The sequence below is a fragment of the Dasypus novemcinctus genome, chromosome 12 (genome assembly GCF_030445035.2).
Source record: "Dasypus novemcinctus isolate mDasNov1 chromosome 12, mDasNov1.1.hap2, whole genome shotgun sequence".
In the NCBI taxonomy this organism is placed as follows: domain Eukaryota; kingdom Metazoa; phylum Chordata; class Mammalia; order Cingulata; family Dasypodidae; genus Dasypus; species Dasypus novemcinctus.
In genome coordinates, this window is record NC_080684.1 from 62,645,483 (window position 1) to 62,659,258 (window position 13,776).

General features: G+C 32.5%; 1 protein-coding gene across 6 annotated transcripts in view; it reads right to left on the bottom strand.

Annotated features, from left to right (window-relative positions):
- Window positions 1–13,776, bottom strand: part of PPP1R12A (protein phosphatase 1 regulatory subunit 12A) — a 221,214-nt gene that overhangs the window by 69,321 nt on the left and 138,117 nt on the right. For all 6 annotated transcript variants that reach the window (XM_058308478.1, XM_071218972.1, XM_058308481.2 and 3 more), the window contains exons 5-8: window positions 11,775–11,919; window positions 6,036–6,110; window positions 5,266–5,354; window positions 4,959–5,116 (exon numbers count right to left, since the gene is read on the bottom strand). In XM_058308478.1, the coding sequence (XP_058164461.1) occupies window positions 4,959–5,116; window positions 5,266–5,354; window positions 6,036–6,110; window positions 11,775–11,919 (467 nt within the window). The remainder of the gene's footprint in view (window positions 1–4,958; window positions 5,117–5,265; window positions 5,355–6,035; window positions 6,111–11,774; window positions 11,920–13,776) is intronic.

Below are 13,776 nucleotides of genomic sequence, written 5' to 3' on the forward strand. Positions count from 1 at the left end.
TGATAGGTGAGATTAAAAAAAAATTAGTGGTATACAACAGCAAACTTGAAATAACAGAGGAAAGAATAAGTAATGTAGAAGATAGAACACATGAAAATGAAGAGAAAAGAGTAGAGACAGAATGGAAATAACTGAGCAGAGGCTCAGGGTGTTGAATCATAACATGAAGTGCAACAATATACGTGTCCATATGAGTTCCAGAATAAGAGAAGGGAAAAGAGGCAGAAAGAATGTTTGAGAAATAATGGCTGAAAATTTCCCAACTCTTTTGAAAGAAATGTACTCATGCATTAAAGAAATGCAGCATACACCAATCAGAATGTATCTGAATAGCATAGTCCAAGACACATATTACTCAGAATGTCAAACATCAAAGATAAAGAGAGAGGAGCAAACCTTCAAATATAAGGAATGCCCAGTAAGATTTAGTGTGGATTTTGCAACAGAAACCATGGAGGCAAGAAGACAGTGGTATGATATAATAAGGATACTGAAGGAGAAAAATCACCAGCTGAGTATTCTTTATCTGGCAGAATTGACCTGCAAATATGAAGATGAATTTAAAATATTCACAAATAAACAGAAACTAAGAGAGTCAGTAAAAAAAATATCTAACTTTGCAGGAAGTATTAAAGGGAGTCTTACATCCCGAAAGAAAAAGAAGAAGAGAGATGATTGGAAAAGAGTGTAGAAAGCAAGAAAAGCAGAAAGGTAACTAAAAGAGAAAAAGAAAGGCAAAAATAAAATATGACATGAAAATCAAAGAATACAGTGGTTGGAGTAAATAATGCATTTAGAGTAGTATCATTGAATGTGAATGGATTATATTCCAAAATCAAAAGTTATAGGCTGGGAAGGAGATGTGGGTGCCCACCTACCATATGCGTTTGTATGTATGTTGTGTGTGTGTGCACGTGCGCACGTCCTGGGTATGGTTCCCAGTGTCTCCTAAAGAAGATAGAGAAAAGAACTGACACTACGGATTGATGCGGCGAGCTGATGCAACAAGATAACGCAACAAGATGATGCAATGAAGAGACACAATGAGTAAACACAATGAGAGACACACCAAGCAGAAAGTGGAGGTGGCTCAAGCAATTGAACACCACCCTCCCACATGGGAGGTCCCAGTTTTAGTTCCCGGTACCTCCTAAAAGGAAGAAAGAAAAAAAAAAAAAAGACGATCACACAAGGAAAGGACACAGAGAGCAGATGGCAAGCACAAACAATAAGGGGGCATGGAGAAATAAATAAAATCAATCTTAAATAAAAAATAGATATAGGCTGACAGAATGGATAAAAAAACATAAGCCATTTATACGCAGCCAACAAGAGACACACTCACCTTGGACCCAGGAATTCAAACATGCTAAAAGAAAGGTTGGAAAAAGATACCCCAACAAACTAACAAAAAAAGAGCAGGAGTAGCTATATTAATATTGGACAAAACAGAATTTAAATGTAAAAAAGTTATACAAGATACAGAAGAAATAACTGCTATAAATATCTATGCACTTAAACCAGGGTGCCCAAAGACACGAGGCAAACACAGGAAAAACTGAAGAGAGAAACAGACATAGTTACAATGATACTTGGAGACTTTAACATGCTACTCACATCATACATAAAACAACTAGACAAAAGATCACCAAGGAAGCAGAGAACTTGAACAACAGGATAAATGAGCTAAACCTAACAGACACATACAGAACATTGTATCTCAGCAGGTCATACATTCTTCTCAAGTGTTCATGGATCTTTCTTCAGAATAAACCACAACTTAGGTCACTAAGCAGGTATCAATAAATATAAAAAGATTCAAATTATACAAAGCACCTTCTCAGAACATAATGGAATGAAAAGAAATCAATAATAAATGGGAAAGGGAAAAATTCGCAAATGTGTGAAGACTAAACAATACACTCCTAAACAATCGGGGGTCAAAGAAGGAATTGTAAGTGAAATTAGTAAATAATATATATACTGCGAGGAATGAAAATGAGAATACTTATCAAAACTTATGGGACACAGCAAAGGCCATGCTGAAAGGGAAATTTATAACCCTAAAAACCAATATTGAAAAGAAGAGCTAAAATCAAAGACCTAACTGAACTGAAGAAAACAGAAAAAGAACAGCAAACAATTTTCAAAGAAAGCAGAAGGAAAGAAATAATTAAGATTAGAGCAGAAATAAATGAAATTGAGAACAAAAAGAACTACAGAGAAAAATCAAAACTAAAAGCTGGTTTTTTTGAGAAGATGAATAAAATTGACAAACATACTTACATAGACTAACAAAGAAAAAAAGACAGAAGATGCAAATAAGTAAAATCAGAAATGAAAGAGACAAAGTTACAACTGACCCCACAGAAATATAATAAAAAGGATCACAAGAGGATATTATAAGAAACTGTATGCCAAAAAACTAGACAACCAAGATGAAAATGTACAAATTTTAGAAATGTACAAACAAGAAATACAAGAATTCACCAAACCAATCAAATTTAAAGAGACTGAATCCGTAATTAAAAATCTCCCAACAAAACAAAGTCTAGGACCAGATATCTTCACAGGTGAATTCTACCAATCTTTTTGAGAAAATTAACATCAATCCTGTTTAAACTCTTCCAAAAAACTGAAGAAGGGGAAAATTACCCAACATGTTTTATGAACATTACCCTAACACCAAAAGTAAAGATACTAAAGAAAAGAAAATTACAATCTCTCTAATAAACACAGATGCAAAAATGTCAGAATCGAACAGCATATCAAAAGAATTATACACCATAACCAAGTGGGATTTATTTCTGGTATGCAAGGCTCCTTCAAAATAAGAAAGTCAATTAATATAATATACAACATTCACAAATTGAAGGAAAAAAACACATGATCATCTTGATCGCTCAACATCATTACCTTTAAGGGAAATGTAAATGGTATCAATGAGATACCATTTCACATGGACTACAATGGCTACTATAAACAAAACAGAAAATTACAAGAGTTGGAGAGGATGTGGAGAAATAGGAACACTTATTCATTTCTGGTGGGAATGTAAAATGGTGCAGCTACTATGAGTATGGTAATTCCTCAGAAAGCTAAGAATTTCTACATGAACTGGCAATTGCTCCACTAGGTATATATTCAAAAGACCTGAAAACAGGGATTCAAACAGATATTTGAACACCAATGTTCACAGTGGCATCATTTACAATTGCCAAAAGATGGAGGCAACTGAAGTGTCCATTAACCAATGAATGGATAAACAAAATATGGTATATAAATAAAATGGAATCTTATTCAGCCATTAAAATGAAATAAGTTCTGGTCATGTAACAACATGGGTGAACCCTGAAGACATGCTGAATGAAATAAGTGGACAAAAAAGGACAAATATTACATGATCTCACTGATATGAAATCATTAGAATAAACAAACTCATAGAATTAGAGTCCAGAATATCGGTTACTAGGGGCTGGGCTGTTGGTAGGGAACATGGAGTTAACGCTTAATTTATACAGAATTTCTGTTTGGGTTGATCGTAAAGATTTGGAAATGGGTGGTGGTAATGGCAGCAGAACACTGTGACATTAACAGCACTGAAATGTATATGTGAATGTGGTTAAAAGAGGATATTTTAGGTCATTTATATGTTACTAGAATAAAAATGAAATAATACATAGGATTGTACAACACAGTGAACCCTATTATAAGCGATGGGCTATAGTTAATAGTACAATTATAAAAATGTTCTTTCATGAATAATAATGCAAGCTATTAATATAGGGTGGTATACTGAAAAACAGTAACAACATCCTAATGTGAACTATGGACTATATAGTTAATACTATAATTACCTTCTTTTATCAAATTTAACAAAGGTTCTACACTAAGGCCAAGTGTTAATAACTTCCAGAGGTGTCTGTGTAAATGCTGTCATGTTTTACATGATTTTTCTGTAAACCAATAACTTCTCTAACTTAAAAAATATTTTTAAAAAACTATAAACAAAAATATATGGCATGAGACCTTAGAGGAAAAATAAAATCAAAAGGGATCAAAAACGCTCAAAATCTGAAAACACAAACATACATGATTGCAAAGAAAGTATGAAAAATTACTTAAGTCTTATATGTTTGAAGAGGAAGCTTTCCTCTGAGCCAAAATAAGCTCAGACTTACAAAAATGCTAAGAACAATCAAAGGACTTTTAGAAATGTATAATCTGAGAAATCACGCACGTGAAGAGGAGAAACAGATCCACTGCAAATAATGGTGCAGTAGTCACAAATGAGAAAGAACTTCTCTATTCCTATATCGCTTCTATTTGCCTATCAAGAAAAGAAGTCTTTGTGCTGGAAAAACAATATAATTTGGCGGAGTCCTAACAAATGAATAGCTGATTCCTTTCTTGTGAAAGACAGATAAATCTCATGGTAGTAGGGGAGAAAAAAAAAGAGAAGCATAATAATATACTTTCTGTATCTTTAAAATTTCTCAAAACAAAGCCAGTTTCCCCCACGCCCACAGGAAAGGAGCTTGACTCAGTCCCAACTTTCTAAAACTACTGTTTCAGAAGATTTCAGGAGAATGCTGAGGCTAACTTCCTGGAATTCTAGGCATCAGAGAAAGAGGAACATTCTGGACTTTCTGGGAACCTGTTCACACCCTATCCGCACCATCCTGAAGGCCTCTTGGAAGTTTCCACACCTTCTTCAAATCTAAAAATAAAGGTCAGCAAAATGCAGAGGTGAACATGAGCCTCCAGGTGATTAGAGACCAATAAATCTACAACTATACCTAATTTTCTAATACGCACTGAAAGGTCATTTACTGGCTTGGTAGGTGTTCAAACAAGTAGCAAATCAACCTGAAAAGTTTAAAATTTAAATCCTGATCTTATCTTACTTTACATGACATCAAACTCCAATGAAAATTCCTTTATCCTTTAAATGTTACCTGTTTCAGCTTCTGATTCTGAGTCATCTTCCTCATCTTCTTCACTAGAACAGCTAGATTCATCTTTCTTTCCTTCTTCTTCTTCATCAACCTTTTCTTGTTCCAGGGATTCAAGACGGGATGCATTTTTTTCTGGCTCAATAATCAATGTCTCTTTGCTGTGGAAGAAAACAGCTCTCAAGTAATTATAAATGCAAAAGGTAAAAAATACATCATCTTTTCTCAGATCAAAATTAAATAATCTTATCTATGGCTATTATGCCAACTCATTCATAACAATAACAAATCAACTTAACATTTTACTTACTTTTTGAAGGTCTTCTGTGACTGATTATTGTCCATATTGGCTGTTGATTCAATTAGAGGTGATTTCTTATCCCGTTTTTCACTATGGAGCTTTATGCAAATTTAAGCAAAGGAAAGTAAGAATACCATTAAATAATATTAATTGGTTAAATACAGAGTATACAAATAATACAGTAGTTTTTTAAACACGAAACAAAAACAAAATAAAACACATAAATAAAAGATTTAAATTTTATGTGTATGTGTGAGGGGGAAAGTCCTGTGAAAAAGAAAAAAGGACATGATAGCTAAAAAGTTCCATACAGGTCTAAGTCAGAGTTTTTAGATTCCCTCCTAACTTTAGTTCAATGAGAGAAGTCAGGGTCTACTAATCACTTATGATGGCTGACCACATTTTACTTAGCCGGTTTCCTAGTTATGTAACTTATCAAGTCCCTGCTACTAGAAATCTGAGGTTTTATAAAGGCTCCAACTCCCAAGAAAACTTTAAGGAATTATAAAAACATGCTAATTTTTGAATATATACATTATATAAACATTCATTTTGTGAAATGAGGAAATAAAAATGGGATAAGTAACACAAAACAACAGGCCAAACATCACCAACAATCCCTTTATTCTCTTTCATTGTCATTTAGTTTGATTGCTAGGAATAATTTAAAACTAAGAAGTATAAAAGATCACAGGAATACTTTAACTGTCTGAAATTCAAAGTTATTAATTAAGATTATTTGCTAATACAGGCAATTTTTAGACAGTCATCAAACATACCAGATTTTGTTTCTTTTGCAACTCTTCTAAATATCCTAAAATGTCTTCATCTGCTACATCAAAAGCTGTTTGGCCCTAGATAGGAAATAAGGGAGGAGGTGGTGGTAAAAGTTAACAAATCATAAAAATGACTGGTGATTCTGTATGTAGTATATAGAAAAAAAGGTAAGATGGTTTTTATGGTAATAATAAATGACCTCAGATCTCTAATCTATGGGAAATTCATATAAAAGAGAAACAGTTGAACATACCTCCCCTCATTTATTCTTTTTTCAAAGAGCTTTATTGAGAAATAATTCACGTACCATACAAATTATCCATTTAAAGTGTACAAGTCAATGTTTTTTTAGAATATTCAGAGTTGTATAACCATCACAATTTTAGAACATTTTCATCACCCCAAAAAGAAACACAGTACCCTTTAGCAGTCACCTCCCATTCTCCCCATATCCCCCCAGCCTAAAGCAACCACTAATCTGTATCTATCTCTATAGATTTGCCTATTCAGAATATTTCATATAAATGGAATCATACAATATGTGGTCTTTTGGGACAGGCTTTTTTCATTTAGCATGATGCTTTCGAGGTTCATCCATGTTGTAGCATGTATCACCTTTTTACTGCAGAGGAATATTCCACTGCATGGAAATACTACATTCATTAGCTGGTGGATATTTGAGTTGTTTTCCCTCTGGGGCTAAAATGAATAATACTGCTGTAAACATTCATGTACAAGTGTTGTGGGTATATCTGGTTCTACTTCCCTTGGGAATACAGCTAGGATTGGAATTACTGAGCCATGTGGTAATTAACTCTATGTTTAACCTTTTGAGGCCTTAATTTCTTTTAGATAACTCCCTAAAATTTAATTCAATTATTGACAGAGCAATAACATAAAAATATATATTTCTAGGCTGCCTATAATTCAGCTAGTTATGACTTAGAAAGTTTCAAAAATTAGTCCAGATGAACATCTGTCAGTCCCTTCTTATTCACTGTGGAAAAGAAATGTCAAAAAACTGTAGACCAAACATAGCAATGATTTTCCCTGCTGTCTGCATTAGTCCTTATAATAACTATACTGATTCAAGTTCCAGAATGACAAAAATTCATTATTTATAATATACCTCAGACATTGGCCAGGAAGGAAAAATTATGTTAAAACTAGAAAATGTATCATTCAAATTTCTTTCATAACAGTTCCATACCCACAACAAATGTGTAGATAATCATGACTTCTAAAATCACACTTATTCTTAGAAACAAACAGGACTACTATCCTCAAATCTACAACCAGCATCAGTATGTTGGCAAGTTCTCAGAAAGAAGATAACCTTTTGATCATTGTCATACTATAAACTTCCTAATATCTGAGCTAGTTTATCCCTTGTTTATTCATAAAATTAAAGATATGGTATGTGAAGTATATCTTAAAAATACATAAAGTGCTACTTCATCAAGCTAGGGGATTGTGTGCATTTAAAATTTTTAAGATTCAAAGAAACACTCTTATATTTGCCTTTTCTTGCTAAAAAGTCTTGCTAATAGAAATTTAGGAGACACTCTATCCTTTTTAACCCTGAGTATTAAAATGCAAGACTTAAATTCTTGAAGTATGAGTTGCTCTGAAATAAAATAGATGTTTCAAAATTTTATGGTACCTTTTAGAATAGCAATGCATACTAATTCCAGTTTTACTATATCTCTGTGTAATTTATTCTACAATGTTACAAATGTTACACTTTTTAAGCAAATTGTGTTCAAGATCATGTTACGTGGAAATAACTCAGTCTTTTAAAATACTGTTTTTAAGCATTTATCAATCCTTCTCATGAAATAAATACCCCTCCTTGGAAACTGTATTGAATTGTATTTAAATTGTAAGCAGCAATAAATGCAGTGGGGTTATTTTAATAACCAAGGAATTTTCCTTCATAAGAATTAGATACTAGATCACCTTAGTAACCTTTTTTTCACTTTCTCCCTTGATAAATGAGTCTACTTTGCAAACAGCAGCTGATAGAGAATAAAGACTAGCGTAAAATAGAGGCTATAACCAAATGTTTCTAAAAACAAAAACAAAAACCCACACACATCAACTAAATAACTAAACCATGCTCTTTAAACAGTCTATAGCACAGTTATGAAGGTAATAATTGTGAAATTATCAACATAACTTGATACTTAACCACCATAAAGCTATTCTGCTTCCCCAAGCCTCACATGCCATAAAAACAGAATCACTCAAGGCAACCAGGAAACAACTGAAGACATACTGATGGGGTATGAAAAAATAAGTGAATTCTATCAATCTGAAGAACTATCTTAAAAGAAATGACTCTTAAATCAACTGAACGCATCTGTAAATTACCAGAGTCACTGTTTAAGTCTAACTTCACGGTCGCTTCATTTTCTTTCTCTGCTTATTCTACCTGAATTGCTTTTTTGCAACTATGGTCTCTCTCTCCATCTTCACAACAACCAACGAAACAGTCAAAACAAGAATTGTTATTCCCACTGTAGAGAAGAGGAAACCAGGCTCTGAATGCAAGTTACTTGTCCAAGGTCATAAAGGTAATGAAGGGAAAGCAGGAGTAGAATTGAGTCTCCATTGTTTTAGTATGTCATTTTATCTTTACAGAAAGTTAAGAAAACCTAAGAAAGCATCAGGAAAAAAAAAATGTATGTGCCCACTAATAGCACAAACAGCTTTGTTATTCATTTAAATAATTATGACAGGTATCAACTTAAAAACCTGTCTGCTAATCACTGCATTAATGCATTAGAGAAAATTCCAAATGGTTAGTTAATATTTGAGAAGGGGCAATATTTGGGTACATTCTAGTAAAATATTGCTTTTAATACATTAAGGAAGCAAAATAGCAGATTCCTTTAAATTTAAAATCTATATCGCATAATAAAAATAGCAAATGTACTTTACTGTTTGTAAATAAGCTAAAGAAATAAGGCAACAATAAATATTTGTTTTTAGAACATTTCCCCTCACTTCCATGTAGAAAGACTTCCAAATTTTCTTATAAGATTTTGCATTTTCTAAACACACATTTTCCCAAATTGTTTTCTATTGCTAAAGAATTAATGTAAACTTTGATGCACCTATGTACCTTTCTTTGATCTCATTTTTAAAAAAACTTTAGTTGTTATGAGAAGATAACATATTCATAAGTAACATCAACAAGCAGACCTACATGATTAAGGCTAATTTGTTAAGGCTAATTTGTTTTGATCGAACATGAAGTATAGCATGTTATTTAAAAATGTCAACAATATTATTACCATTTCAAAATGGCTAATGAAACCGAAGAGAAGAGACGGCCTAAAAAACACAGGCAAGAAAAAAACATAGAATTATTAAAATTTTAAAAATAAGAGAATAGTTGTAAAAATAAAATATCTTTCACTATTACAGAATACAGAATTACTCAAAAAAAAATTAGTTCAGGTGTACCTATGTCAAAAGGGCCCTTAAAATGTTAACAACAAAGTGAAATTTTGATAAATTTAAAATCAATTTTTATAACTGGAGTTAGAATCTGAAAAATAGTTTTTCAGAAAACTAAAATTAAAAAAAGTTGCAGGGGAACTTAACTAATAAAAAGAACACTATTAGCAGGGCCTTAGGAAAATTACTCAACTTTTCTGATCAGGTTTCCCAATCTAAAAAAGTCATATAACAAACACCACAGGATTATTAAATAATATATGTGAAAAAAGCCGAAAACCAAAAAAATTCTAAGGAAATACGAGGCACAATTCTTTTAAGATCAGATAAAGATCCACTGAAATGATGGATGAGGGGAAAAATAATATTTTGTTTAATAAAATTTAGGGTGATACAAGGAGCTGATTAGAGTTCAGTAGAAACAAAAAGGTATAAAGTAAAATAATTTTCTACATACTCTTTCCTTTAGAGCAGAATTACGATGAACTGTATGGCACAGAAATTAGACAAAAAATAATCTTTACTCATACACAATATAAGTCATGTATGTTTTACTAGCATATTGATTCAGCATATTTAATTCTCTATGTTTAAATTAGGAGAATTTTTTTTTGGAAAAAACTTTCTATTAATAAGCTTTTCTCTTTTTGGCTCTTATCTGGAGGCTACTAGCCCTGAATGAACCAATTATCAGCTCTGTTCAGGTGAATATCAGTGGCCTTTAGGGGGCACTGTTTGGGAGAGAGGAATGCGGATGTGGTCATCAGGTGGTAACAGGAAATAACACACATGTCTACTAATTTCTTCAGAAAAATCTCAACTGCAGGGGGAATTTCTACATGGAAGGAGAGGAAATAGTATTTGCAAAGATAAAATGAGCTAGACTTTCACTCAAAATTATACTGTATCAACATTTTTCTTCTAATGTTGATTAAAAAAGAAAACTTGTTAAAAAATAGAAAAAGCAAATGATTGAAAGTTTTAACTAAAAATTTAGATAGTCTTTCTGTATATATATAAGTGCAAACCTACACTTATAGACAGATCACTCTCAAATTTCTTTTATCTTAACTTTGATGAAGATGTTCACCACTTCCTATGATTTTCTTGCCTACACATTATCTAGGACTTAACGCCAGAAAAAGCAAAGAAGTTTAGAGCGCTTCTTATCTCTTCATGCCTATAACTAAGACATGAATCTGCACTATTATCCTCAACCTTCAATCACTTACTCATGGGAAAATCTTGGACAAATGATATATTGTATTTGCTCTCTTCCCTTTGCAGCAACTCAGTTAGAAATTGCAATTATCAGAGAAACCAGCACCAGCATACCATTCCATTTTAACAGACACAACAGAATCAGAAGCTCTCATTTGAATAATGATGAGATCATTTTAGGAACCTATGCTAAGTAATCTACTACATTCTCCTATGAACTATAATATACAAGAGAAACTATGGAATTAGGCAAATATAATCATTATAGGAAACATGTTTTGACCTCTAATAAGGACTCCTTAGATTCTTCTCATCATCCACCAACATGGAGTGGAAAGGGACTAGCAGGAATATTGCTGTCACTGGTGACTGACTAACGGTACTTGCAAAGGAACAGAGGAGAAAAATCTGATCTTTAGACCCCTCAATCTTTTCATGATTTTCTGAAAAACACTAGTATGACATTCATTTTCCTCCCTCCCTCTACTTAACTGGGTGAAATTATTAAGTAGATCATTTACCTCACACTAACCTTTTCTCATCTACAAAACTAGTAGACTAGATGCTAAGTCTCTATGGTCTTATCTGACATAAAACTAATTTCTATTATCCTCTCTTGCTGTAAGGCTCTACTATATGCAACTTAAGATGGTACTATAAACAAGCTAGAATAAAGTTTCTCAGTTAACAAAATTGGACCAACCTTTTGTATGTATTCCAATGTATACATAGTGATGGTAGAATACATTCACAGGAAAACACAAAATTTTAATTTATGAACTCCTAAGACTATGTGAATGGAAGTATTAAAATCTACTCTATATGTATGATATGATTACTAAAGGAGTAATATTTCTTTCTTTTCAGAAGGCCAGAAATGACCTTCTTAAAAAACACTTAACCATTATTAAAATCAATTAAGGATTGACAATGTTTTTGTACAACTGATAACCTGCAAATACAATTATATACTTTATATTATAATTTCAATATTTTTGTGATTAAAACTGTATTTCTAAAAGTTAAAATATTTAAAATACATTTAAAAGGCCTACCACTTTGTTGACCATCTCCATATCACACAGATTGTCCACTAAAATTCGACATGCTTCTTCTTTACCCCAGTGAGCTGCAGCATGAAGAGGTGTCCAGCCATCATAATCTTTAATATTAACATCATAGCCTGCCTGTAGTAAAAGTCTAAAGAAATTATAGTGAATTAGATAACTAGCAATAATCTTGAAATGGCCAAACATCATCAATAGCTTTATACCATGCAAGCTAACCAAAATGTGCAATACATTGTTTCTTAGTTCAAATCTCTTCTCCTCTCTATGAAAATTAGGGCAAATAAATTAATTCTCAGAAAAAAATGGCAAAGAAGATCTTTAGTTGCTGCATAATAATGCATTCAGCTTTAATTAAATTAATTCTTAATGATTATCAGCCTTATGGTTTGGTGGGCCACTAATTTTTGTTAATGTAACTTATAATTGAAATTTTCAAAGGAAAGTTTATAATTTTTCAATGTGAGACCAAAAACTATTGGATTAATTTGTGTGTAAAACTTATTTATTCTAAGTCTCATATGATCTATCACTTCAGGTTAAATGTGTTCTAAAAATATCCTGGGATCAAACAAGCTTGTTATTATTAATTTTTAGTGTTTTTTGTTGCCTTGCACTTGAGGAACTGGTTGTGACAGCTTTCATGAACTTCTGTGATCTACCATGGGAAATTTTCAAAGGAAAATGACAATCTGTTAGAAACAAAACAATGCAAAACAAATACTCCAAGGGATTGAGTCTACTTTTCCACAGCAGAAGAAAGCAGATATTCCAATCATCAAAAAAGCTAGAAAAGAGAAATACTTATTAATACAAGGCAAAGAGTTGCATAAATTGTTAGTTAGACCTTCTAACAGTATATTGGCATCATTCTTTATTTTATTTGAAAATTAAGTTCAGAGAGATGAAAAATAGGTCTATAAATTGCACACAGCACAGCCCCACACACATAGGCGAACACTAAATACTTCATAACTCATGAATCTGGTTGACCTTTACCTTACTTTCCAAGATGTTGACCTTGAGAAGGGCTTCTTTTTACCTACAGAAGGTGGTAGTGATAACTAATATATAACCCTTCATTTATTTGTTTCAAGAATTGATCCCCTAGTTCCTAACAAGGTCAAAAGCAGCTGTTTCCAATGTTGGTTCTAAAACAGAACTATCTGAAGAGCTTATTAAAAACACAGATTCCCCAGACCACTTCAGTCCTATTGAATTACTCAGCAAATCAGCAGATGGTAACTTGCTTGTTACCTGTTGGCAGACCAATATTTTAAGGGCCATGGATCTAAAGCATAGGCTAAGAGATTTAAGTCCAGAGATATAAGTTAAAGAAATATCTCCAATAATTTATATACTTATCAGAAACGTTGAGAGGCAGAAATATTACTGGAATATAAGGTAATAAAAACACACCCTCCATTAGGAAAAATGAACTATAATGTTAAATATCCAGAGCAATGTAAAATTATAAATATTTAGGAATCTGTGTGGATAGGGAATAGAGTGGGTAAGTTAGATATCATGTTTTTCCCCCAAGAAACACTTGGTTCTCTGTATATGAAAGGTCCAAAATGATACTTCATAAAATGAGACACAGTATCTATATTTAAGGAGCTTCTTAATCAGAAGAAAAAAGTCGAGTAAAACAACAATCATCTCTCACTGACAGGTTCTGTGATGGAGCTGCACAAAATGCAATGGGAGTACAGAGCTGAAAAGCATCAGAATCAAATTGAATGGGTTTGTGTATATGTGTGTGTGTGGGGGGGGCTATAAACAGGAAGGTTATATTTGAAGTAGATATTTTAGTTTTTCACTTAATTTCATAAATAAGATATTCATAAGGTTCAAAAATAAAAAAGGATAAAAAATTCTACAGAGAAGTCACTCTCCCACTGCTGACCTTTAGTCAACCAGTTTCCCCATTTGGCAGATAATCATAATATTAGTTTTGATTATACTCTTACAGAGCTTTTATGCATAT